The sequence below is a fragment of the Ambystoma mexicanum genome, chromosome 5p (genome assembly GCF_040938575.1).
Source record: "Ambystoma mexicanum isolate Mex_15411 chromosome 5p, UKY_AmexF1_1, whole genome shotgun sequence".
NCBI lineage: Eukaryota > Metazoa > Chordata > Amphibia > Caudata > Ambystomatidae > Ambystoma > Ambystoma mexicanum.
Window position 1 is genome coordinate 1,205,586,351 of NC_090930.1, and position 27,867 is coordinate 1,205,614,217.

Sequence of the window (27,867 nt, forward strand, 5' to 3'; positions counted from 1 at the left end):
AGGCATACGTAGTCAATTCTCGTGAATGTTCCATGGGGTGCTGAATAGAAGGTATAGCCTGTGTCGTATGGGTGGAAACCTCTCCATATATCTCGTAGCCCATAAATGTCTAACGTCTCCCGCACCTCCGCTCGGCCACCTTCTGCTGGTTCCCTCGCTTCCGGATTACAGGGTTGCCTGTCTAGTTTAGTGTCCGCCCACTTGTTGAAGTCCCCTCCTAGTATCTAGCATTATATGCCCTTTGGCTTCTTACATCTTCTGGATCATTTGTTTTAGGAATCGGGTTTGGCCCGTATTGGGGGAATAGAGTGTGGCCAACGTGACGGTTACTTTGTGCCCCGTGCCCACTACCAAAAGAGCTCTACCCTCTACATCTGTCCACACTTTAGTGATGTCTATGTCCAAACCCTTCTTGATGAGTATCCCCACCACTGTCTTCCGGAAGGGGGCCTGTGCTCCAGTATTCAACCGCCAGCCTAGAATGCCAGACCCTGTGTTCCTCTCTTCTTGCATATTTAGTTTCTTTGAGGAAGAGTAGATCAAGTCCCGCTCTTTTAACTCCTTCTCACCAACGATCGCTTTGTAGGCGAGTTTAGCCCTTTGACATTGTGTGCTCACCCTGAGAAGGTTACCCCTCTGAGGTCCCATTCCTAACGCCATTTATCCTTATTTGGACTGCACATTCTCAAGGCGGGTCACACCAACCCTGACTCCCAGACCTGCTCCCATTTGCCTCACGATTCATATTTAGAAAGAGACTTGTTCTTACCCCTCCCCCTCTCCTTCCCACCCCCATGTCAGTGTCCGCTCCAGCTCGGTTGACCTCACCAAGCCGGTTCCAGACCACCAGTAGAGACCCGGGATACTGTGGTCTCAGCACAAATACAATCTTTAAATTCATTGAGCCCCCTTCCCCCTCCAAAATCACATCACTCTCTATGTCCCCCCTCAACTCCAGCTAAATGTATCCACTTTTCAGATACATTGCCTTGCTCGCCAGTTTCTGCTGTTTGGATATGTCAGTACTCCTTCTCACCGGGAAGCTCCTGGAGGATCCCCCACGTCCACCATTTGGCCTTCCCAGCTTGTGGCCAGCCAAACGTAAGCACATTGGACGATCTGTTATTCCCTCGCTGATTCACTTATCGGAGAACTCACACCTCATCCACCTGGTAATATGTTTATTTCGATGGTGGTGAGATGGTCTATCATTCTCAAAGTTGTTCGCAAGAGCGTTGGAGCATCTCGATGTGTTACTCAAACTTCCGCTCCCAGAGAGGCGTTCATCCTCCTGTACTTTCTAGACCCCAGCATCTGCCTCCTTTTTGGGCCTTGGATTCACCACTGTCTGTCGTCTTCCCCTCTTTCCCCCTGCTGTCTTTCGCCATCCTGATGGCCCAGCAGGTCAGATATGCAGATGTGTATTTCCCTTTCTGATCTCAGCTTGATCTTGCTCCCCTCTAGCTCGAATGTAAGGGAGAATGGGTAACCCCATCGGTACCTAACTCCTTTCTCTTTCAGCCATCTAGTAAGTGGGATGCACATCTGTCTTGGGGCGAGCGTCCGCGATGATAGGTCCTGAAAGATGGTGACACTTGCCGTGCCCAGGGATATTTGGCCGCCGCGCCTGGCTTTCTCAAGGACTCTGGCTTTATCGGAATAGCTGTGGAACCTAGCCATCACTGTTCTCAGGCCCCCGGCGGCACCTCCTGCTCTATGTATTCGGTCGACCTTTGGTTCATCGATAGTCCTCTCCGAACAACAGTTTCATGATTTCATGGAGGTTCCTCTTCAGGTCTTGTTCAGTTTCACCTTCTTTGTCTAGGATCCCGAAAATGTGTAGATTGTTCCATCGCTTCCAGTTCTCCAAATTATCCATCTGTAGGCGGAACTCCTCCTCCCGTGCTACTATCTCTGCAATCCTCTTATCTATCTGTGTCTCTAGGGTTTTGAGGGAGGTCTTATTGTGCTCAACCACTTCAAGTCTTACTTCCATTTTATCGATTCTCTGCATGATCTTGTCAACCTTCGCACCAATGTCCGCCCTCATGCCCTTTATCGATTCTCTGCGTGATCTTGTCAACCTTTGCACCAATGTCCGCCCTCGTGCCCTTCATTTCTTTTAAAAAGGCTGCTATGGCTTCCTTTGTCGCAGCGGCCTCTGCTCCCGATGTCTCCATAGTGGGTTCCTGGAAAGCACCCGGGTCGGTACGGCGTGGGATGAACCGATATGGCGCAAGTTTCCTCTGTATGTCCATACACTCTTAGTGGATCACCCGCTGCTGTCCTGGGTAAGTTACGACTCTGTCTCCTTCCACTCATGCCTCTCCTTGCTAGGGGGGTCCTTTGAAGTACAGGACGTATAGATTGACCTGCGGCCAGTCGACCTCCCACCTGCTGGAGTTTGAGCATCGGAGGAGGGCACACGCCCCAAGAACGGGGGCCCAACCCTCACAATGATAGAGGCGGCTTGTAGCCGAGGAAGTCAGTGGCAGGTTTTGTAAAGGCACCACAGGTCGGCCAGATTCATGAATGTGGTCTGGGCAGGTAACTTCGGCTCCTACTGGGGTCCATGGTACAACTCTTGGCAAGAGTCCTCCTTTTGACTCACAAAGTTGCTACCCTGGGTAGGGCACACGCCCCAGTGTCGGGGGCCCAAACCTCAGGTGTCCAGTCGCAACAACCCACAGTTCATCTGTCTTGACTTACGAGGCCTTAGCTGGGCCATTACTACGGAAATCGGGTGGGGTGCCTAGATTGTTGCCTATACGTGGTGTGACTGCTGGGGGGCACAAGAAGACCTGTCCGCTTGATTGAAGGTATGTCACTTCAATCTGTGCGTTGGCTGCCACGTACGACCCACCTTTTTTCGCTCATCCACTTCACTGCCGTCCAGGCTTAAGGGCAACGCTTGCGTCGGATCTGGTGCAGGTTTGAGTCCTTCACTTGGAGGACTCCAGGATGATTCCAGGACTGTGGAGCTATGGAGGTATAGAGTGTGCGCAGGTAGGTATTTTTGTTCAGACTTTCTTGATCCCTGCTAGCTAGTGCGGCGTTCCCCCTGTATGAGCAATAGATAGGGTGATGAGTGCTTGCATTGGGCCGGACCTGTGTGGGTTTGGTCCTGTCAGACGGTTAGGTTGGCAGCTTATCTTTGTTGCGTAGAGGCGATCAAATTCAAAAGGTATATTCCCCAGCTCTCAGCCGTCTGTGTCGGGAGTAAGGTGATATGGAGATGTGTCTCAGTTGCTCCCAACTTTTCCTGGGGCTCAATATATCAAGCTGTGCAGGATTGTTCACTTTAGTCCCCACTGGCAGGATATCCGATATTGGAGTCACTATTGCGTTAGAGGCCGCTCCCAGGGTGAGTGCAGGTCTGGCTCCTTGCCTCTTGCCATTTCAATTTGTTGCACCACGTTGTCTCCACTTAAAAGATTTAAACAACAAGCCGCCCCACGTACGTGGTGCAATAACTCGGCGGTATGGTTGTTCAGCACAGTCCTGGGGGGCCAGAGACGGTTGCAACCCCACTGATGAAGTGTGGCATGTGCGCAATGGGACATCTAGCATACGCGCTTTGCTAGGTGTGACATCAGCGCTTGAGGGGCCTGGCTCGGGGAGAGTCGAGAGTATCTCCACCAGGAGCCTGGCTGATTCTCGGTGGTCCTAGCAATCTGTAACTAGGGTAGCTATGAGCGAGGCACTGACTGGTTCTAGGGGTAAATCCAAATCTGTGATCACTCCGTAGCACTCCTCACACAGGCAGCCACAACCCTGGCACGCCCGTTACTGCATCCCACTCAAACGTGCCTCACGTCTGTTCAATGGCCCTACCAAAGTGAAGGGGACCGATAGGTTCAGGGGGCTGCGATCATCATTTCCTTAAGGGCAAGGTGCGGGATAAGCACAGCAATCTCGTCAGCTAACCTAGGTTGGGAGTATGCAATGTGACGTCTGATGGCATGTATGGGAACGACTGGTCCCGGTAGTGCGTGCTCTGCGACAGCGGCTGGTGTAATCCGATTCGTCGACTTCCCCCGCGCTGGGCGGGTCACCTCGATATGTCGCGACAGGTGGGGTGGAGAGGGCGATCAGCTCCCGTGGGGACAGCAGTGGGAGTGAGCACACCACAGTGGCACCACGGGTGCCTCTCCAGAGCACTCGTGCAAACAGGACCTGTGAAATCATTTTTTAAATTTTTTTATTTGTTCCCCCTTTTCTTGTCCGGCAGGTTCTTTATGAATAAGAAGGAAGGCTGGTTCTGGTCCGAGCCTCCACTGAGGGTCGCAAATGTTCAGGCAGTTGCTCTGTACCGGGCCTTGCCTCTGTGCGTTCCACGTACCATGCGTATCAGAGCTATTTTCGTTTTCGGTACTTTTCCCGGCCGTTGCTTCAACTCGATAGCTGGTGAATGACGCTGCAGTAATCTATCAGGCACCGATTTTCTCCGGACTTTCTCACAGATTGGGGGGGGGGATATATTACAACGCCACTTTGTTCCAGTTATTCCAGGTGGGTGGTCTTGTAGTGGGGGCTCAGTCCACTTTAGAGTCCATGGGTCGAGGAGTTCACATGGTGGCTGAGCTCATCCGCACGCCCCCTTGTGGCCAATGTCTCTTGATTTTTAATACCAATTATTCAAAACTTCAATTCAATGTATAGATCAACAGAAACGACGACAGTCATTGTTTCTGTTGATCTTCACATTGAGTTGAAGTTTTGAATAATTGGCGTTAAAAACCAAGAGACACAGTAACTGGATTAGCGCAATCCTTACAGTTGAACACGTGGTTGTCCTTTATATTGCTTAATCAGTGGTGGGTGACACCTATTTCAACTGGGGTTGCAGCTATGTGCTTCCTACTGACAAGGGTGTACCATAGCACAATTGAACTCTTACTTTACCCCACTTCTGTTGTAGGAGATAATAGTGACTAGAGCCAACTTGGCTAACTTGGGCATCCATAATCATCTCAGTGTTAAGGTACAAATCCAGGGACTTGGCTTTCCTCAGTAAAGGAATTGAGTGTGTGTTTATAGACATGCAGTAATAAGAATGTCCAAATGTCCAAATGTCTTAATGGTATTAGGGGCAACCAATAATAGTAGCTCAGTTGTTTGGTCATTTAAACAGAGACAATTGTCTCTCATCCATAAACTGATGTTATTGATGTGATTGGTGTCTCTGACAATATCACCAGATAAACAGCTGGGTATCGTCAGCATAATTTTGAAACTGAACCTCATTACTGATCAGAGGATAGTGAAGATGCTTTATAAACAAATTGAACAAAAGAGGGGAAATGCAAGATCCCTGAGAAACTCCCAGAATAATAAGGTAGGGATGGGATGAATGCTGGCCCAGCACCACTGAGGCGGACCTTCCTCGTAAAAAGCAGCTGATCCAACTAGTGGCAAGATGGTCAATAGTGAATCCTGTATGAGGCATGACAAGAGATGTCATGATCAAGCACATTAAATGCTGCAGACAGGTTCAAGATGAATAGACCAGCTTTGCTCTCGTCCAGGATATCAAATATGCCTGACTGAATGTACAGCGTTGAAGTTTCTGTACTCTGAGCCGGGCGAAAACCGGACTGGAGAGTGCCCAATAAATTATGCAAGATAACAAAACGATGAAACTGGTGGTAAGCAATTTCCTTCAAAATGTGAAGGAGAAATCGGACATTCATGATAGGTCGATAGTTACAAGGGTTAGAAGGATCCAAAGAAGACTTTTTTAAGATATGAGTAATGCAAGTCTTCTTCAAAGAGTCTGGTATAATGCCACTAGCAAAAGTCTTGACTATTGCAGGGATGGCTTGCATGAAGTAAGATGCACAGTCTTTAATGACTTTGCCAAGGCAAACATTGTTTACACAGTTAATGGCTTTAAGCTGCTGAATGATTTTAAGAACTTCTGTGGACATTTGGGAAAATGTCAACTGTAGAATGATATCAGAAGCTCTCAAGGGTCCTAATAAGAGCCCTGAAGGATGAGAGGGATCACCTGATGTCCGTCTAGAGGATAGTTTAACATAAATGTTGCCCTAACCTGTTTGGGTGTAATACATCCCAGCTGTATTCAGTTCCAGTTTGGCGTAACCTTACCACCTTTCCCTTTCCATCAACCCTATGTGAAATTTTTAAAATAGGGAATCCAGGCATATTGTCCAGGAAGGCAAAATTGCATAAGGCACATCAAGAACCTTCAACTAGACCGTGGGTCCAAAATTGGGCACCTTCATCCAAGTTGCACTCTGCAAGAATACTCTGTTGGCCACCTGACAGACAACAGCATTCGCCACGTCCACTGCACAGTTAATGCCATGACTCAGCTAACACATGCATCTGTCCATAGAGTCCTAATTTATGGATTTATTAATACATTCACTCCTGTTGATTGACAAAATGAGACTTGGTAATTAATTAGGAAATGATCCTTCATTAATTCGCTCACAGCTCACTGACCTACTCGTACATCTAATCATGAATTCACTCTCATCCATTTCCTAATTGTTTTATTAATGTATTCCACCAGTCAATAATGCACATAATTTGCAATGTGTTAGTCGAGCAGGCCTATAAATCTGATTGGTCCGTGAATGAAAGTCTGGGGAAAACTGCTATTGGACTGGAGCAATGTCCATAAAGGAAGTATCTGGGTGACTTAATGGATAAGCGTGTTCTAAACCATATATATTAAGGATGTAAGAATGAGCCAATGGATGCTAAACTGAATATTTGCATGTGAAAGAATGCATTGTGTGAATGAAACCGATTTGAGTCGGAGCACTGAACATATATTTGATCAGTGTTGGATGCTAAGTACATGAATGAATAGACGGGTGCATGCACAGGTAATATGAATGTACACTGTGCCAGGCTGTACATTGCAACAGCATTTAACAATGTCAAAATTAAATGCCTGACCGACTTTTTTCCGAAAGCTCACTGTGTTTAGAATGTGCCTTTTGATGGGTTTTCTGCTTGGCTTTACAGGTTTCGAACTAGGTGCTGAAGCCCTGGCAATGATGATTTATTTTGGTTCTATTTGATTTGCCTGCTCCACAATCACTAAAAGAAAAGCAGAGTGATCATTTTTTAAATTGCAAAAGATCACATCACACCATCATACCATATAATAGATGTATGTTTGTCAGATGCATTCATGCACAGTAGAGACTGCCCGCTTTGCCTGTTGTCACGGCTGGAAGGAGCTGTTGCCTTAGGAAATAAGCTGTTTCCTTTCTCCTCATGCACTTTGGACTGTGTACTTTCACATTAGTGTACTATAATTTACATCGAAAGCGCTTGGTTTTCGTTTCTTTTGAAGTCAGTTAGTTTGCAGAAAGCTCCCAAGAATGCACTGTGGGTTTGGAAGCAGTCCAAAGACATTCTTGGGAGCACTTGAATTTTAGCAGCCATTTAGTAAAAGCAAAGCAGTGCCAGATATTCCTCCACACGTACAAGGCACTGAAGGGTAGATGCTGCTCTCCAGTCTACAGTGTTCATGGTGCTACAACATGCTATAGGTAGAGATTGATCAGTTTAGCATAAATAGACTTGGCGGGGGAACAGGCCACCCCGTGGTTTACACCTTTTCATTGATTGGAAGAAACAATCTTCAAATACGTTTTATAACAGAAATTTGAATGCAAACTGCTGCAATAAAAAAATAAACTGAGACAAGAATTACATTTTGATAACATTGAATCCATAACAAATCAAAATAGCTAACCTGGTTAAGTGCAGCTTTAACTGCTTTGTTGTCCAAACAAAGTTTTCAGTTTTATAAAATAAAGTAAGGAGCGCAAAATCATCTACAATCTCGTTTCTGATAAACAAAGAGAATGTGTTAGTTTTGGCATGTCTAACATTTGCTGGCACGAAGGACACGTGGTGGCACTCTTTCTGAGACCACCTTGTAAGAACGAATTTCAAGTGACCAGCTTAGTGTGTGTTGTGATGTAGGAAATCCCTACTGACAAGAGACGCACTGTCATTCTAGAAAGAAATACGGGACACGCCCAGGTACGGGCGCGAGTCCCACTGGTGTCTGTGTGGGTTATTTGGTGGCTCCGAGTCCACCAGACACCTTCCTAACAGGTGAAGAAAGTGAGCCGATTGCCCACTCCACAATTTGGCTCGTTAAAAGTGCTGGACTGAGCTCCACAACACTCTTGTGGCACTGTGCAGGTCCAATGCCACACGTTTTCAGCTCTCCACGGTCTGCGGGTGCAGCTGGTGTTTTGTGCCCCTGCGACTCTTCGCGTTTGGCGGGTTTAGCCGGTGTCGGGCCGGCTGCTCTGTCGCAGACAGACCGAGCCTGAGGCTGGCTCGGTCAGCGGGGCCGGAGGCGTTCCTTTTGCAAAATATCGGCATCCTGTGCCTCATGCTGGTAAAGTCACACCCCAGATGAGGCGGATTGGACTGCCTAACACTACGACAGCTGGTCCTTGTACTGTCCCGCTCCAGAACTTTGATCTACACAAAGGATGGTGGCTGGTGAACTGGGTGGAGTGCTGTTTATACCCTGGGCACTCCCCATAACGGCAGAGCAACAATGACTATATGAAAGGCCTGCCTGGTCAAGGCCCTGCCCTCCCTGTTTGACCTGTACGGCCACACATGCTGGAACAAGAATTCTCGGTGGGGGCACTGTAAGGAAGGTATGGTATCATAGTAAGACAGACACGTGATCACAGTTCAAGGGTGTTTATTGAACTTAATCAGGGGTGTGAAAAACACCTATCTAAAACTAACTCTTAAGATGTGAGCAAGCTACGACCATCAAATGATAAAAATAGGGTCCTAGTGGAGTCTAGTCAAAAGAAAAGGGCCTATACTAACAAACCCTATTGCCAATCCTTACCGCTATGCTACAAAATAGTGTGGGATAGTGTTTACAAAAAGAAGTGTTTTAGAAAATGATAAGTAAGGATGTTTAGGCCATTGGCCTCCCTTCCCCACGTTTGTAGCACAGGACAAGGCAGGTCACTCGAACACAGCACACTCATGGGCTCCTTCTGCACGAGGTCACAGTTCCTTTTACCAACATCAGGGTCTTCTGTGCCCAAGTTTCTTTTAGTCAAAGTCTCTTGCTTCAGAGGGCCTGATGCACCAGAAACAACAAGAAAGGTTCCTTTCAAATATTCAAGCCGGGGTGCTTTACTCAACCGGGCTCCGATCCTTCTTTCACAATTTGTCTCCCTCAGCCGGGTTAGGACCAACTTTCATTCGCAAGCATCCTTCAGTCGGTTTCACAATTGCCACAACAATATGGTCACGGGTGAGTTTTGCTTTTCAACCTGCATCTCCCTCTTCTGGGCTCAGATGCCCTGTTCAACAATTAGTCCCCCTTTTCCATGCTCAGGCCAATTTCAGTTCGTAGACAATCAAAGTCTTTCGAATGTGCACGGGATTAACTGCAGTACCACTTCAATTTCCCCATTCAATATTTGCATGTTCTCGTGGGACAGGGGGTACCGAACAGAGACCTTCAAGTGAGCACCCACATGGCGCCTGAGCATTCTGTAACTGGTACCTAACTTTCTTTCTTAAAGTTCAATCGCACACAAGTTCTTTGTTCATACAATGTTGCCGCCTGCAACCTTGAGCATAACACAGTCCGGACTGCTATCAGGTTCTCCCAACTCACTGACTGTGCTGAACTTGTTGGCAGTGCTTTGCTGTCGGAGTCACGGACAGTAGCACAGTGGCAATAGCTTCTACCCTCCTTGGCTATCCATGCGGGAGGGCCCTGTGTACCTTTGAGACACACGCGCTACACTGTTTGTCAGTTGTGATTCCTGGTCTTAAGTTTATTTTTCTTGAGGCTTCTTTAAAGTCTCAATCCTTTCATGAAAAGGATGAGGGTAACTTGCTCTTGCCATCCTCTTTGGTCTCGCCGTCTTTCTCCTTGATTTTAAACTACCATCCCGGAATAGCTGCTTTCTCGTGTGTTTGGACTTGCTAAGAGTGTGCTTTCATGTTATGTTATTTGAATTTATAAAGCGCGCTGTCACCAAAGGTATCTTGGCGCTGAGGAGATAAGGATGAATAGCCAATACAGCCACATAGAATTAAAATAGCAAGGTCTTCAAGAATTTTCTAAAGGCAAAATGATTGGATATAGCCTTAATGGAAGGATGGAGATTATTCACATTCTGCCGCAATTGAACAAGCCTGGCCTCCAATGCGTTTGCGGCGGAAAGAAGGAACTACCAGCAGCTTCGGTGTGGAGGAGCGAAGCATACAAGCAGGGTGGTAACGAACAAACTTAGACTGAAGGTATTCTGCACCCAGTCCGTGGAGTGCTCGATGAACAATGCACAATGACTTAAACTCGATTCTTCAACTGACTGGAAGCCAGTGCAAAGCACCTAGCACCGGGGAAATATGAGCTCCATAGGGAGATCCAGTGGCTTTCTTGCTCTGCCTTTTATCTGTGTGTGGAAGTGTGATGGAAGTCCGGTGTGTGTAATTATCAATAATTGCCTCACTCTGCCTAACCCTTACATTGGGACATGTCAGGTATACGGCTCTGGTGTTAATCCGTTGTCGCTCACGATGGACTGTCCGTGAGAAAGTGTGTCGGAAAAGGTGGGGAGGGATGAGTTTCTAAGTATCCTTAGGTGTCAGGAAAAGGTGTCATAAGGAAGGGTTTACCGCATCTCACCCTTCGTTGCCCCACTTCCACTCCCCGAAGACACCCCCCCCCCCAAATCCAGGTGACCCTCCCGTACTGGTCCACCCCCAAGAACTGGATCCAATAGCGATGGCTGTGTCCTGGCCATGGAGTGATGAAGCAGAATAGGGTTTTGAGTTGTTTCTTCTGCGGCTTCTTCCGGTAATATCGCAGGAATCGCACGCATCGTGCAAATACATATTTTCTTTTATGCTGGATTTTTATTTTCGAAAACCCTCTCTGCTGCAAAGCACCAAGACCGAAATAAAGTTAAAAAACTGCACTTTCTCTCCATGGGAAAATGAATGGGAGTAGGCTGAAATTTTCATTTTCCAACAAATTTTTCCATAACTTTCCAGTTTCATGGGGCTCTTGACAAACTTTTTGTTTGTCATCCAAATCCATCCAGCAAGTCAAAGGTCATTAGCCTTGCTCAGCCTCTGTGCTGTCAAAAGCAACAAGGCCGTCCATCCATATTTTACTTACTTTGTACTCTATTCAAGCATGTGCCTATGAAGGATCCAGTGCTGGGGAAAAATACTTAACTGAAATGGTAGTCCTCCAGTTTTGGTTTCTTTAATAAATTCATAATCAAATCCCCACTCCCACCTTAGCCCACAAGCTGGAGAAGTAGTTCAATATGGTATATGCAACACTACAGCTGTAGGAGTCCGAAGATGGCTTCCTAGGGCGAAGCCTAAGCCTTAAATTACTCCCTCTCGTTGGTCAAATTTAAAGTATCAAAATGAGGTTAATATGTTGTATATTAAAACACTGTTGCTACTGCAGTTGAATGTACAGGTTATCATGATTTGCCAGTCTGATAACATGGAAGAATTCAAGTAAGTAAATGTTAAAATACTAATTCCTCATTCCAAGATGGCCACTGGCGCAGGAAGGCGCGTCTGAGTCACGCTCCTGCCGGGCCGCTGATAATAAGCTCTTCACTGAACAAATCCGAATGAAATGGCAAATAAAAACCCAGCCGATTACCTCCAGAGGCTGCCGGCGCTGAAGAAAGGGGATATCGCCCCTGTGGAGTCAGCAGAGATGACGCCGCAGCATCGAAACACGGGCACCCCTCCCCTCCAAGGATTGCAGAGAGAGCTACGCATCAAGTGAAGCGACATGGGGCAGAGGGGGAGGCGCGGACGGGGAGCCCAGATCCAAAAAGCACGCGCATCGACACCCACGGGAAGCGGCCAGAACACAATCAGGCCCGTGGGAACAACGTGGCCGCCACGGTGCCCCGCTGACTTGGAGGCCGCACGGGCACTGCGGGTGAGAGCGCAGCGGCAGCAGGGCAGGGGTGCCCCTCCGAGGAGAGAACAGAACCGCGCCGCAGGGAGGAGAGACCGGGGGCGGAGGAGAAGCCAAGGCGGGACACCAACGACAGGGTGCTCGGCACCCGCAAGGACCTAAATACTGCACAGCGAGGCTACGGAGACCCTGCACATGCTCCACCGCCACTGACTGGGCCGGGAACGCTGCGGAGCACAGGCACTGAATCGCACATGGAAACGTTGAGGCACGGGTGACAGACGCAGAAGGAACAGAAGGTGAGCGCCCCCCTCCCCACTGCTCTCTTCTTCCCCCCCCCCGCAAAGAAGACAGAGGGGTGCCTAACCCAACTGGTAGACACCCCCCACCCCACCAAGTATTACATGAGGCTTTTTGCCAGAACAGGGGTGAAACCCCCACCCCTCATTCCCATCACTAAAGCCATACGCGGTGGGGGGGGCTGGACGGATAAGAGTGGAGGTGCCAGAACACTACCATCAAATAGGAAGCTCAGGCACGGTGCTCCTAGAGGGCAGGAGAAACTATGCCCCCCCCCTCCCCTCCACAGTGACACAAAATTACAAGGCCTGTCTCCACATAGCTCCATCCCATATCATGCATGCTTGGTTTGTGGAGCTGCAGGACAAGTTCATGTCAACGGTGCAGGACCAATTTGCTACAATGAGGAACTACATGAAGCAGGTAGTCCAAGAATTGAAGCTGGATGTGGCCAAACTGGAAGAAAGGACAGATGCCCTAGAGAGAATTGCACAAAATGCAGAAGATGAAGCACGACGGAACAGTGAAACGCAGGAACACCTGGTGTGGTTAACCCACAACTTAGAAATCCAATGTGAGGATTTGGAAAAACGATCCCACAGATCTAATATCCGCATTAAGAATATGCCCGAGTCTGTGTTGGATAAGGATCTTAAGAATGCGGTTCATGCAGTGTTTAGAGACATTCTAGAGGCGCAAGAAGCAGATAACATTGGGATCGACAGAGTGGGCCCCAAAAGAACAGGCACCCCGGGGGAAAGACCTAGAGATGTACTGATGGCCCTCTCCTCATACCCGCAAAAAGAACAAATCTTAAGGAGAGCGAGGCAGGTAGACCACATAAGGATGAACGGGGTGGACATTCAGTTATACCAGGACCTGGCATCAGTGACATTGCTAAAAAGGAGAGGGATGGCCCCACTAGTACGGGAGCGTGTGGCGAAAGAGCTAAGGTACAAATGGACGTTTCCATTCGGACTGCTGTTCGAGTGGGAAGGCAAACAAAGAAGAGTGACAACCTGTGAAGAAGGGCTCCACATAATGGACCTGCAGGTGGAGGAGGCAGTTACCAGGGGCACCAGGGCTATGGGGTGAATAGCATAAGAGTCTGAGAGAATGGGAAGAAGTTCAGCAAAAAAAAGAAACTAAGAGGAAGCACCAAGCAAACAGGGGAGTAGAGGAGAAACTCAGGCAAAAGGATCTGTAGCTGACACTTTCCAAATACAGGAGGCAGAGAGGTAATCATTGAAGGATATTCGGAGAGTGCGTTACTCAGCGGCCCGGCTGGGGAACAGGAAAGGACACTTGGTAAGGTCTGAGGATGATGTGGGGTTTAGGACTCCCTGCAAAGTTCAACCCGAGCTCACCGAGGGCAGGGAGCGATAGGCGCAACGCCCTAGCATCCTTAGGTACCCGGGCCCTCCTCGGGACCAAAGTCAGTTCAATGTTAGTTGTAGGGGGGGAAGTCGGGGAGTTGGGGGGGAGACGGGGGGGTACTCTGGAAGATAGTTGGGATCACAGCACTCGGGATCTTATGGCAGTCAATCTGGGTTAGACGAGATGGGGAAGCTCAGAATGTTATCATACAATGTAAGGGGCCTGAAATCTCCTGTGAAGATGAAAAAGGTAGAGACTATGCTCAGGGGGGAGAAGGCAGACATTCTGCTGCTCCATGAAACACACGTAAGATCCCAGGATAAAAGGAAGTTATGTCTCAGAGGGTACAATATCTGGGCGCAATCAAATGCTACGGAAAAAAGAGCGGGGTTACTGATGGCAATAAAAGGGGGAATGGACGTAACACTCATAGACAGGCAGGGAAGGTAGGTTCGCTTTTGCAAACATTATGCTTAGCGGTCTCCTGCTCACCCTGGCAGCGATATACGCACCTAATTCGGGGCAAGATGGCTTTCTGCGGGACACAATGGGGAAACTCGAGGGGTTTGCGAAAGGAGAGGTAGTACTGGGGGGAGATTTGAATATGGCCTGGGACCCACGATTGGACAGCAGTGCTGGGGGACCTCAAGGCCAGGGTGTGCTCCATCCAAGCATCTCAAGCAAAAGATGGATCAGATGGCGCTGTGCGATGCATGGAGGGAACAGAAAGGTCAAGATAGTGGCTTCACATACTACTTGCATGTGCACAACACAATGTCGAGAATGGATTTCTGGGTGTCAGTGGGACTGATGGGCAAAATTCAAGGAATAAAAACAGGCCCTATAGCATTGTCGGACCATGCCCCGCTTTGGTTGGATGTTCAGACCCCAGGGAAGGGGGGGGGGGGCCTCAGGCGGTGGAGGTTACCACAAGATCTTCTCGTAGACCTGGTGACGGAAGAAGCAATAAGGGACAAAATCATAGAATATTTTGAACAAAACGATACAGGGTATTTCCCATTGGGAGCAGTATTGGAGGCTTTCAAGGCGGTGATCCGGGGACGCATGATAGCTCTGAAAGCCACCAAGGACAAGCGGAGGCAAGGCTGGGAAAGAGAACTGGAAAAGAAAGTAACGGACATTCGAGAGGAACTAATGACTCACCCCACAAGAAGTCTCAAGAAGAGTTGAGACATGCGCAAGGGCAGCTGGAGATGCTTCGCAAAGATACTATATCAAAGCCAATAAGGCAGACCGATACCTAGCAAGACAACTCTGCACAAAGCAAAAGTCAATCACCATACTAAACATCAAAAACGCACATGGAGAGACAATAACACGCACCAAAGAAATAGGGGAGGCCTTTAAGGCATTCTATGAAAAGTTATACGCGACAGAGTGCCCAGATGAGGGCGACCAAGACAAGTTCCTACAATCTCTCCCCATTCCACCACCAGGGGGCGCATGAGCATGGCTGCCTGAGTCTGACTCCTTAAATCAGGCTGAATCATTCGTAAATTAAGGCAGTTTAAACTGCAATTTCTGCCAATATCGTCTTCCGTTCCTGTTGCTTACCTGCTTAGGCTCCACTGTCTGCTTTTTCAGCGAAAATCGGACCCGCCTGGAGTGGCTTCAGGATCGAGCCTCGGAGCGGCCTTCCTCCCGTTCTGTCTTCGGGACGACCCACGGGGTTCTTCCTGCCTTCCAGACATCCAGGGCGGCGGTTGCCAAGATCGGACCCGCCTGGAGTGACTCTGGGATCGAGCCTCGGAGCAGCCTTCCTCCCGCTTCATCATCATCACCCCCGCCTTCCAGTTATCCAGGGCGGTGGTTGCCTTCTCCTTCCTTACCGCTGCCTGCTGAGCCAGCCAGCCTGCGGGGTCCTCCCGCCTTCCAGTCATCCAGGGCGGCGGTAGCCTCCTCCTTCCTTACCGCTGCCTGCTGAGCCAGCCAGCCTGCGGGGTCCTCCCGCCTTCCAGTCATCCAGGGCGGCGGTAGCCTCCTCCTTCCTTACCGCTGCCTGCTGAGCCAGCCGGCCTGCGGGGTCCTCCCGCCTTCCAGTAACCCAGGGCGGCGGTTGCCGCCTCCTTCCTTACTGCGGTCGACGCCAGCGGATCCTACACAGGTCAGGTGCCGGAGCCCCTTGTCGGTTGCCGGAGCCCATTGTCCTTGATTGGGGGCACAACTACAGGTGCGGCTACCGCTATCTGCTGAGCCAGCTTCGGTCCTTCTTTGGAGTCATCTGACCGCTGAACTCCTCGCGGCCCTCGGAGTCCCCTCCTTCTTCCTTCGTTTCCTGGGGCCCCCTCCAGGCCGCTGCCTCCACACAGCTCTCCGTGCCCTTGACCTGCTTCGCTGCGGCCTGGGGCCTCCTCCACACGGCTGCCTCCGCACTGCTCTCCGAGCCCTCTCGTCATTCCACACGGGTTGGAGCCTCTTCCTTCTGCGTGCATTCCCAGAAGGCTCACTTCGCTGAATCCTGCGGCTCCCTCCACACAGCTGCCTCCACTCTCCGAGCCCCTTCTTCTTCCCGCAGGGCTTGGGTCCCCTCCTCCTGCGCACGGTCCCGACAGATTTGCTACACTACTTCCTGGGACCTCTGTACTTCACTCAACCCCGGATCACTGTCTGCACTACGCTGGTTCCCGGCTGATCCATATAACTGCCTACTGTGGCCTCTGCGCTACACTTGTTCCACTTGTACACTTGTCGCTCCACTGGCTCTGCTCCAACTCTACTCCCACAGGTCCTGGCTTACCCGGCTCTGACTTTGATTTGTATGCTTCTTCTTCCCATTCTTCATTGATTGTTTCTACGCTTTCTCAGCTCTACCCTGTCACCACCGTCGGCGGTGCGGAGATAACTTTGGACACCTACTTTGTCATGCATCAAGCACCACTTGACCCCTCCATCTACACTATCGAGATCCTGCACCATCTGACTTTTTTGGATCCTTCTGGCTCCCTCTGTGGTGATAACTCGGTGTAACTACATTGTCCTGTCTCAAGCACCTCTGGACTCCTCCATCCACAGTCTCGAGTTCCTGAGCCCTCTGACTCTTTTGACTCCCTCTGGCTCCCTCCCACCTCCAACTTGAATTCCACCGTCAACCCCATCCTCACCTGGTCTCCTCCTATTGTTTTTCCTCCCAATTTTCTTCACTCCTGATTCCACATTGCCCTCTACTTCCCCCCTTTATTTAAAGAACACGCTGGTCTCTACCCTCTACATTCCCGTTCCTACTATTCTGCTCCTACCTACCTGTCTGTACCCAAGTCCTTGGTATGCGATCTTCCTTATCTCCTTTTCACCTCTCCCCCCCCCTTTTTCCCCCCCACCATCTCCTCCTCTCCCTCCTATTCTACTCGCTCCTCCTGATGCCTAGTCCTCTCCACTATTCCCCCCCCCCCGCTCTCCTACTCATCCTCCTTCCTTTTCTCATCGCCCTAACCTTCTCTACCCCCCCCCCTCCCCACTGCCAACCAGTCTGTCCTCATAAACACTGCTCTCTGGAACGCCAGATCCATCTGTAACAAAACAGCAGCTACCCTTGATCTTTTCTTTCGCCTCAATCTTCATTTCCTCTGCCTAACTGAGACATGGATTCCACCTCACAACACCTGTGTCCCTGCTTCCTTAACGACCTCGTCTTCCTCTTTCATCCATACCCCTCGTAACTCTGGTCGAGGTGGCGGCATTGGTCTCCTATTCCACCTTAAATTCATTTCCTCCTCTTCATCTCCAACTCTCCTCTCTTTCTCTACTTTTGAATTCTTCTACAAGTCCTTCTCCTACCCTATTTCCTTCCTGGTCGTCTATCGACCCTCTGGTCCTCTCTCCTCCTTCCTTGATGATCTGGATCACCTCCTCTCACTTATTTCTCCACCTGCCTCTCCTTTAGTGGTACTTGGCGACTTTAATATCCATCTGCCTTCTCCCCCACAATCTTCTCCTCTCCTCTCCATCCTTGATTTCGATCTCCTCTCCCTCCCTCCTTCACCCTCTACTCACTCCTCTGGTTCCACTCTTGACCTCATCTTTTACTCCTCCCACCCCTCCTCCCCTGTCTCTTCTCTCCCTGTTTATCTCTGACCATGCCCTACTCTTTCTCCCTTTCCCCTCTCTCTACACTTACTATTACTATTCCCTCTCCCCTTATCTATTCACGTCGTGACCTCCGGGACTTTGACGCTACCCTCTTCTTCGACACCTGCTCTTCTTCTCTCCCATCTCACCAAGACTTTGCATTACTCTCTGCTGACGATGCTCTCTCTTCCCTTTCATCCTCTATCTCCACTGCCCTTGACCAACTTTACCCCCTTTCTCTCTTTCGCCCTACTCGGAAACCTTCTCAACCTTGGCTTACCCCCCATCTCCGCTCTATGCGACGCCTTCTCAGGCGATTAGAGACACTCTGGCTCAAAACTCCCTCGCTTTCTAATCGAACCTCTTACTTCTCTTACCACGCTCTTTACAACTCTTGTCTTGCAACCACCAAGTCCTCTTACTACTCTAACCTTCTCCAGTCTCAAGCATCTCATCCTCGTCGAATTTTTCAAACTCTTACCCGTCTTCTCTCTCCTCCTACTCCCGATCCCTCATCCAACTCCACACTTTCTCCCTCTGACTTTTCTAACTTTTCCTCCAAAATCATCTCACTCCGCCAAAAAATTAACTCCCCCTCTAGCTCCCTCTCTTCTTCTCCCCCCTCTCCTCCCTCTTACACTGTCTTATCATCTGTTTCTGCTTCGGATGTCTCCTCCCGTTTTACCAAAGCCCACCCCACATCCGCCCCCTCTGACCCTCTCCCCTCCGTTCTCAACCCCAAAATCTACCCTTTTCTTATCCCATACCTTACCACTTTCTTCAACTCCTGCCTCTCCTCTTCTACCTTTCCCTCAGCCTTCAAACATGCAATGATTATTCCTTTCCTAAAGAAACCCTCTGCTGATCCACTCCTCACCTCTAACTACAGACCTTTCTCCCTTCTACCTTTCCTTTCTAAACTCCTTGAGCGTCACGCTTACTCTCAACTCTCTTCTTTCGTCTCTTCCTCCTCTCTCCTTCCTCCCTTCCAATCGGCTTCCGACCCAAACACTCCACTGAAACCGCTCACTTCTATTCTCAATTCTCTCCTCTCTGCTTGGCATGCCAAGCAATCTTCCATCCTTATTCTCCTTGATCTCTCTGCAGCTTTTGACACTGTCGTTCACCCACTCCTCCTACACACTCTCTCCTCCTTCGGATTCAAAGGCCCTGTTCTGAAATGGCTATCTTCCTACCTCTCTTCTCGTTCCTTTACCGTCTCATGGGGGGGGGGGGCAGACCTCTTCTTCCTTCCCTCTCATATACGGTGTTCCGCAAGGCTCTGTACTTGGTCCTTTCCTCTTCTCTCTTTACACCTCACTCATCGCCCCTGTTATCTCCTCCTTTGATATCTCCAATCACTTCTATGCTGATGATACTCAACTCTTTCTCTTTCTCCTCCTTCACACCTGACCTTCATCCTAAACTCTCCTCCTGTCTCACAGCCATCAAGAACTGGATGTCCTCCCGCTTCCTCTCTCTTAATACTGATAAAACCAAAGTCCTTTTCTTCCCTTCTAACACACTTCCTCCTCTCTCTCCTCCCCCTTTCATCCACTTTCCTCCCTCCAACCTCCCCATCTCTTCCCATGCTCGTAATCTAGGTGTTCTATTTGGCTCCTCTCTCACCTTTTCACAACACATTTCACTTACCTCTCGCTCCTGCCGTTACCACCTCTACAACATTCGCAAAATCCGTCCCCCCCTCACATTCCATGCGACCAAACTCCTTATCTCCTCTCTCATCTTTTCCCGACTATTCTACTGCTCCCCCTTATTCTTTGGACTTCCTGCATCCCAGCTTGCCCCCTTAAATCCATTTACCACTCTGCTGTTCGTACTCTTTGTCTCCTTACCTCCCGTGACTCCATCTCCTCCTCGCTCTCTCACCTTCGCTGGCTACCTTTCCACTTAGTTAAAATTATGCTTTCTCTGCCTTGTTTTCAAATCCCTACATGGTCTTGCTCCTCCCTATCTCTCCTCCCTTCTCACCTTTTACTCCCCCTTTCGCTCACTTCGTTCTGCTGACCATTTCCTCCTCACTGTACCTCCTTCCCCCTGTGCTTCCTCCCGGTTCCGCTCCTTCCAACTCCTTGCTCCTCTTCACTGGAACTCACTCCCCCTCTCAATCCGCTCTTCCACGCCCCTTCCCTCATTTCGCACTTCCCTTAAATCCCTTCTCCTCCACTCTCCTCCTTGAATGCCTCTCCTGTTCTCTCTTCCTCCCCCCTCTTTCCCTCTTCTAACTCCTCTCTCCCCACTCCCATTTTATCCTCCCTCCCTTCTATTCTTCACTCGTTCTATCCTTCTCTGTTCCCCCTCACTAATCCTACTCCCTCTCCACTTCCCCTCCCCCTCAGTTAATTGCTTTTTGCACTATTTTGTTGTCGAATGATTCATTATGTAATTTTGCTCCCAATGTTTATTGTTCACTGTATGAGTTGTTCCATTGTACAGTTCCCTGGTGTAAGGCGCTCTATAAATAAACAAATCAATCAATCCATCAATTCCAAAAATATCTGAGGAAGACAAACCGGCATTGGAAACCCGGATAAGTGAAGAAGTGAAGAGGGCAATTGCAGGACTCCCAAATAACAAAGCACCAGGCCCAGATCGCTTTACAGCCACCTTCTACAAAAAATATGCGGACATTCTCACCCCAGTTATAACAAGACTATTAAACACCTTTAAGGAAAGCGGAAACGTAACCCCATCCATGAATGAGGCAAAAGTTCTGGTGTTCCATAAATCAGGTAAAGACCCCTCCCTCCCTGGCTCATATCGCCCCATAGCCTTGATAAATGTGGACGCTAAGATGTACACCAAAATCCTGGCCGCCAGATTATCCCCACTTCTGGCCACCTTAATAAACTCTGATCAATTGGGCTTAATTCCGGCAAGGCAAACGCATGACAACTTAAGAAGACTAATTCATTTGGTAGAAAAAATGGGCATCACACAAACGCCAGCAATCCTGCTCTCACTAGACGCCGAATAGGCATTCGACCGGGTTGAGTGGTCCATACTTTTTAAAACATTTAAAGCACACGGGATTCGGAGATCACTACATAAACTTGGTCAAAGCCAACTGCAACTCCCCATCAATAAGAATAGCGGTAAACAGGGAAGTCACGGATAGGGTACAGATAACTAGGGGAACCAAACAGGTATGCCCGCTGTCCCCCCTTCTATATGCCATCTTCCTGGAGCCGCTACTAATTGGAATCGGGGCATCTACCCATGAAGGGGAAATCGAGATGGCAGGCAGACAGCACAAAGTAATAGCCTATGCAGATGATTTGCTGTTGGCCCTAGAAGACCCGGGGAGGACCCTACCGCAAACCTTAAAAGAACTGGAGGCATTTGGGGAAATCTTAGCAGGGGAGAGAGGGGCACTGGATAGCGAGGCTGGATCGTTAGGTCTAAAAATTGCTGAGGAGGGTATCAAGTATCTGGGTATAATGCTCACACACAAGGTGGACATGCTATATAAGGGTAATTATCCCCAGCTCCTTGCTCGAGTGAAAAGGGATCTGGAACGATGGTGTCCGCTAAGGTTCTCATGGTGGGGTAGAATTCAATCAGTGAAAATGAACATACTCCCCTGGTTGTTGTACTACTTCCACGCCCTCCCTACAGCAGTCCCAAATTTATTCTTTAAGGCACTGTCAAAAGCAGTCTCGTCCTATATCTGGAACAGGAAACCCCCAAGGGTTGCCAGAGCCATCCTCACGGCACATATCAGAGCGGGGGGAAATGTCACTTCCACACTTTAGAAAATATTATCAAGTGGCGCAATTATGGGTGCTAAAGTAATTGCTGGGGGAGGGTCAACAAACGATTTGGGTAATCCAAGATGGGGCGGTTGCCAGAACTCCCTTAGAGGACCTTCTATGGAAGCATAACCATCACAGACACCCAAACCTCTGCATCAGCAAAATCATGAAAACCACACTGGATGCCTGGGACCAAGAAACACGGAAGGGTATCATGACCACACTGTTGGCCCCTTTCACGGCCATCAGTCGGAACCCTCAATTCCCACTGGGAGTAGATCATGGGGCCTTCGAGAAATAGCAAGCCGCAGGGTGCAAAAAAATTGAGGAGTTGTTCCAAAATAAAGATATAAGACCTTTACATGAATGTAAAAATATGTGGAACCTGAAAGAGGCGGACAGGTATAAATATGAGCAGCTCAGACACTGGATAGCAACACCAGAGGTCATTCAAGCGGCCACAAGGTATTTAACCCCCCTTTCGAAAAGTACCTAATAACCAACTCTGGAGCCAAGAAACTAGTCTCCTCTCTCTAACTTTATCAACACACAAGGTGTAGAAATTAAATGGGCATACATGAGAAGATGGGAAAGAACGCTGGGGGAAGAGATTCCAAAACCGCAATGGGTGGAACTGTGGGTTAGTATCCCAAAACTCACCCGAGCAGTGCAAACCAGGGAAATGTGGTTACAAATAATTACCCAATGGCACTACACACCAGAGAGGCTCAGCACTATGTATCCGGAAATGTCCAATTGCTGCTGGAGGGGGTGCTTAGAACCTGGCACGTGGAAGCACATTTGGTGGGACTGTCAGGGGGCCAAAGGATTCTGGTCAGAAGGAAAAACGGAAATGAAAAAGATGTTTCCAGAGGTGGACCAGCTGGGGGAGAAAGTGTGGCTACGTGGAATGAAAGATCAACAGGCCAAAAGCTTTAATAAAGCACAGTGGAGGAGCTTTATGGGCCTGGTCATCGCGGTGTGGGCAACAATCGCCCAAAACTGGAAAAAGCAAGACCCACCTCTGGTATACACATGGCTGCAGAAGGTCTGGTCACAAATGACCATGGAAATGATTACACACTGCTTACAGGGCTCGAACGAATCCTTCATGACGGAATGGGGGGGTGGGTTTGGAATACTAAGACTATATGGAACAATGGTGCCCGCACATTATCAAAAAAACTGACATATACAGCTCATAGACTTTCCCGAGAACTAATGGAACACGGATCAGTTCTTCCTGGGGGGGGGGGGAGAGTTTTGAGGGATGTTCTGCTAAAATGCACATTGTTAATTGGTGAAAACAATAAAAATGTTTTTTTTTAAAAAAAAAAATACTAATTCCTCATAACTCTTGTTACAGGTAAGTAGATCCTTTTTGTTTTTGGTCCTCTCACAACACCAATTTAACACTTCTAATGGTTGAAAAGCAGCGTCGTTTTTGGCACTCATGCTAAAATGTAGAGAAAATAATTTCATTATACATGTTCTATTGGTGAATAACACAAATTGAAAACGACACAACCCAATGCAGGCAGTTTAGTTCACTTGTTTTAGGCAACTGTCAATTTTGTAGCGATCGTTTTTTCTGCTATAAGGAAACGTTCGGTTAGCCCACATATTCAGTTTGGTCACACAATTTGGCAAAGTTCTGGGGAAAGAAAGTGAAGACAAAAAAGAAAACTAGATGGGAATGGGAATTTACAATATGTGGTGACACTGGCTTTGTGCTCTTTTCTCTAGTTTGTTTTGCAACAGTGGCCTGCGGAAACTGCTTGCAGGCCACAACCAGCTCCAGAAGCTGCCGGACCAGCTTGAGAGAAATCAGTTGGAGGTCTTAGATGTTCAGCATAACCACTTGCATGAGCTTCCTTCCAACCTTCTTCTGAAATCAGAGAGGTAACAGTTACATATTTCTTTAATCAGTGCTTCCTTGTAAAGGAAGTTGCTTCTTGGTTCTTATGCAGTATTTGAGACCATAAGGTATGCTTTTTGAATATCTGGTGGGATAATTTGGGTGTGAACGATTTGTATCTGCCATATTTATACACTTAACATCAGTTTGTAGCTTTAATCTCACTACAAAGTTATGGAAGTGTGTCCATTGCAAGTAACTTTGTATAAATTGCTAAGGAAGATTTGTTCCCCTCCGTATCTAGTTTTTTAAATCCTCAATTGTGCAAACTTTGTCTTTTAGTTAATGTTTCCTTTTGTTGTGAAACTTTTATTTGCATGAGATTCTGTGCTGTGGGTTCTGAAACCGTTTCCCCAAAAAATAAGTTGCGATTTCATCAGTTCACAGGCAAGCCAAACCTTTTGCTATGTCTGAATCATTAGAGTTCCGTTCAGAAGAGAAAGGGTTAAAAGTCTGGCAACCTGCTGTGACCAAATACTTTTTTTGAGAATTCAAATAGACACCCACTAGATGTATTAAAACATGATTCTGTGGTTTGTATTACTTTCTCTATATGTAGCCGAACAGGATCAAACTCTTTGATTGTACCTGTCCCAATACATCCTTTATAACATTGGTTTATATTACCAATTCTGGACTAGTTACCCTGCCTTCCATTGACGTTAGTCCAAACTCCTCTGTTTGCTCAATGTGTAAGAGCAAATCCTCTTCTACAGGAACTATTGTATATCTCCCACAGTAATGTAATGTAACTGGCTTTTTTAAAACACGTCTGTCCCTTTGTTTAACCTCTTGGTGCAAGTTCCCTTCAAAAAGAGGAGTTGAAGTGTTTGCGGGAAAAGAGGGAAAGTCATGTTTTCCATGTACAAATGTGTTGTGTGTTGATCAAATTAATCTAGTTTTTTCTGCGAGTTAGCTTCTAAGTACTTGAGTTGATGGGGTGTTTGTTGCACAAAGTGGCAATCCTATGTAGTGTTATCCCAGTGTTAACTCGCGCATTTCTGCCTTGTGTTTTTTTATTTATTTTTAAAACCTTTATTTTGAGATTTGGCAAGTGCATCACATATGTCGAACAAGTGTTGACATTATACATTTTACCATATAGCAGGCTATGCATTTTCTATTTGGGGTTCACTTTGCATTGTACATGTGGGTGGTTTTTTTTCATGCGATCAGTCTGGGCTCAGTGGTGGTCATGTGGGTTCGTTGGCTAGGCCATTGGCCGAACTGGATGATTTGTCTCCTGACGTGTCGGGGGATGTCCTGAGATATCTCCTCAATGGGGTCTGGATATCTTTCGGTCTGCAGGCAGACACCACATTTTGTACATATAGTTCTTCAGTTTCCTGTACTTGAATTAGGTCTTTCATCCAGGCTTGCAGAGTGGGACTGCCCCTGCGATTGCAACCAGGCGACGTATTTTAATCGAGACCTTCCTGATGTCACTGAGTAGGTATTTCAGTGGGGTTGCTGGAATTCTGTGCCCAACTATGTCACTTAACGTGTTGGCTACTTCCCACCAGAACTTTTTTATTGGGGGACAGTCCCAGTACATGTGGAAGGAGTTTGCCCCTTGGGTCTAACATTTAGGGCATTCCGGTTTAATCGTGGGGTCGAATTTGGCGATTTTATTAGGAGTGATATGTAGATGGTTTAATATCTTGAATTGGATCAGTCTAAAGTTGGTGCATATGGAGATCGCTTTGGTGAACTGACAATATTTCGCCCATTGGGTGTCCTTGATGGTGATCCCCAGGTCTCTTTCCCATTTGGCTTTCATTGTGTTCTTGGAGGGGCAATGCCGTTGGACTGCGTTGTAAAGGGTGGAAATTCCTCCTCTGAAGCCCTCGGGTGTCATGGTGTTGGTTAAGAATTGATGAGTAGGTGGGGCATCCGGGAAGAAAGGCAATGGCTTCTTACATGCTGCCTTAAGCCTATAGTATTGTATTGATGTGACCAGACCGATTCCCAACTTTCGCCTGGACAGTCTTCAAGGATGCGAACTTCCCGTCAGGATATAGATCTCCCAGGTGCATTTCTTTCCCTGGGTCCCATCTTTTCTGGAGGGTCGTGTCCAGGGTGGTGTCATAGCAGGGTATAAGGCCAGTATGGGTTGTCGCACCCCGCTCTATTAATTAGATTGGACCATTCTCTGACTGTAGAGCCTACTGGGTCGACCTCCCCTCGATCTCTGAGCCTTGGAGTAGGGCATTGCCCGTAAGTTGAAGGGGGCTGCCGCAAACTTTTCAGCTTGTATGTGTGCGTATGTCTCGGTAGAGTCTGGCCAGTATTTTGCAAAGTGGGCCTGGGCCGCCTGATAGTATAGTTGAAAGTCCAGGGCTGCTGAGCCCCCGGTTTCGTAATTCTCTCATAGCTTGGACCAATGGAGTCACACGGTTCCACCACCCCATACAAACCTAGATGCCAGTCTAGGGAGTTTTTTAAAAAATTGTTTGCCTCGCCAAATGGGTATGTTACTGAACAGGTTCAATAGTTTTGGTACTATTACCATTTTGAGTAACGCTATTCGTCTGTATAGGGATATTGGGAGTTTGTCCCATACATTTAGTTTGTGTTCCAGGAGTATTAAGTATGGTTCATAGTTATTCTTATACAGAGTCTGTTTATCTGTGGCCATTATGACCCCAGGTATCGGGCGGTGATCGGCGACCATTTAAATTATGCAGTGGCTGGTGACTGCACTGTGGAATGAGTGAGTGGGAGGATTTCCGATTTAGCCTGATTGATTCAGTACCCAGAGTATTTGGCAAATGTCTCTTTCTTGCATTGGCGGTGGTAGATTGGTTTCGGTGTTTCTAACATACAGCATTGCATCGTCTGCATAGAGTGAGATAAATTGGGGAGGTCCTCTGACGCAAATACCTCTCCATGCATGTTCATATCTAAGTTTGGCCGCCATGCCCTCTATGGTGAGAGCAAATATAAGGGGGGATAGTGGGCAGCCTTGTCTAGTGCCTCTTTCGAGTGCGAAGCTTGGGGATAATGATTTGTTAGTTCTGACCATTGCTCTGGGGTCGGTGTATAAAACTCGAATATATTTGATGAATACAGGGCCGAATCCCATCTTGTTTAGTATAGAGTACATATAGTTCTAGGATACGGAGTCGAATGCTTTTTCAGTGTCCAACGTGGCAGCTATTGTTTTGGCTTTCGGGTCAAGCTGGGAGGTGATGGCGAAAAATCTCCTGAGATTCAGTGCGTTTGATCTGGTAGGGACGAATCCCGATTGGTCAGGATGTAGAAGTGCATTCATGCATTTTATGAGACGATTTGCGATTACTTTGGCATATATCTTGGTCTCTGAATTGATAAGGGATAGTGGTCGGTAAGACATGGGATATTGTGGCGGCTTATGGGGTTTAAGGAGAACAGTTATGATGGCTTCTTTCATGGTGTTTGGTAGTGCCCCTTTACCTAGGGCCTCTTCCCAGACTTCCAGTAATATGGGGGCCAGTTCCTCTTTGAAAGTTTTATACAGTTCGACTGGGATTCCATCGGACCCGGAGCCTTGCCCGCTCGTAAGTCCGCTATGGCTAGTTCTAGCTCTTCGACAGTGGAAGGTCGAGGGCTGCTTTATCGTCTTCGTCCAATTGGGGCAGGGGGATCTCGTAGTTCTATTTGGGAGACCTGGTCTCTGTTATAGAGTTTGTTGTAGAACATCTGGAACACCTCATTGATGTCAGCAGCTTTTGTTCGTACATTTCCATCTGCGTCCATTATGCTGGTGATGTCTCATTCCTTGCTCGGCTTTGATGAGGTTAGCAAGTGTTTGGCCTGCTCTATTCCCTTCGCTGTATCTCCTGGCTCGTTTAGGTTGTGTCGTATAAAAGGGTTCGCGTTCGGCAAGTGATCTGAATTTTGCCGGATGTTCTGAGACGTTTTGTAGGAGGGTGCCGCTGTTGGTGGTAGCCTCTGTGTTTTCCAGGGCTCTCGGTTCTCGTTCGGTTTGGTCCAGTTCCCTCCTTACGTCCCTCAGAACTCTGTGAGTCAGCGCCATTAATTGCCCACGCATCCAGACCATGAAGGTCTCCCAAATGACTGCCTTGGAATCGACTGAGTTTGCATTTCGTTCAAAAAAGTCAATTATTTCTGTTCTGAGGGGTTCTCAGTGTTTGATCCCTCAGTAGTGCGGGGGGCATCCTCCAGTTCCGGGCTGTGTATTCTGCGATAGATGGTGTCAGTTCAAGAAGGACCGGGAAATGATCCGACATTGTACGTGGTTGTATCGTACATGCAGCCACGTCTGATATGAGGTCGGGTGTACATAGCCAGTAGTGTATATGTGAACTGGATCCGTGTACGTAGGAGAAGGTGTATTCCTTCTCCAGAGGATGTAGTTCTCTCCACTCATCTGCAAGGGGGCGTGTGTTCATGGCCTGAAGTATGGTCAAGGAGGATTTAGTGTGGTTCCTACTCCCTCCAGAGGTTCGGTCTAGGAT

The 27,867-nt window shown here is 48.1% G+C and overlaps 1 protein-coding gene across 1 annotated transcript in view; it reads left to right on the forward strand.

Annotated features, from left to right (window-relative positions):
* PHLPP1 (PH domain and leucine rich repeat protein phosphatase 1) overlaps window positions 1–27,867 on the forward strand; it is a 1,441,444-nt gene that overhangs the window by 1,003,142 nt on the left and 410,435 nt on the right. Inside the window, exon 10 of the mRNA XM_069613677.1 lies at window positions 23,236–23,391. Coding sequence (XP_069469778.1) covers window positions 23,236–23,391 — 156 coding nt within the window. The remainder of the gene's footprint in view (window positions 1–23,235; window positions 23,392–27,867) is intronic.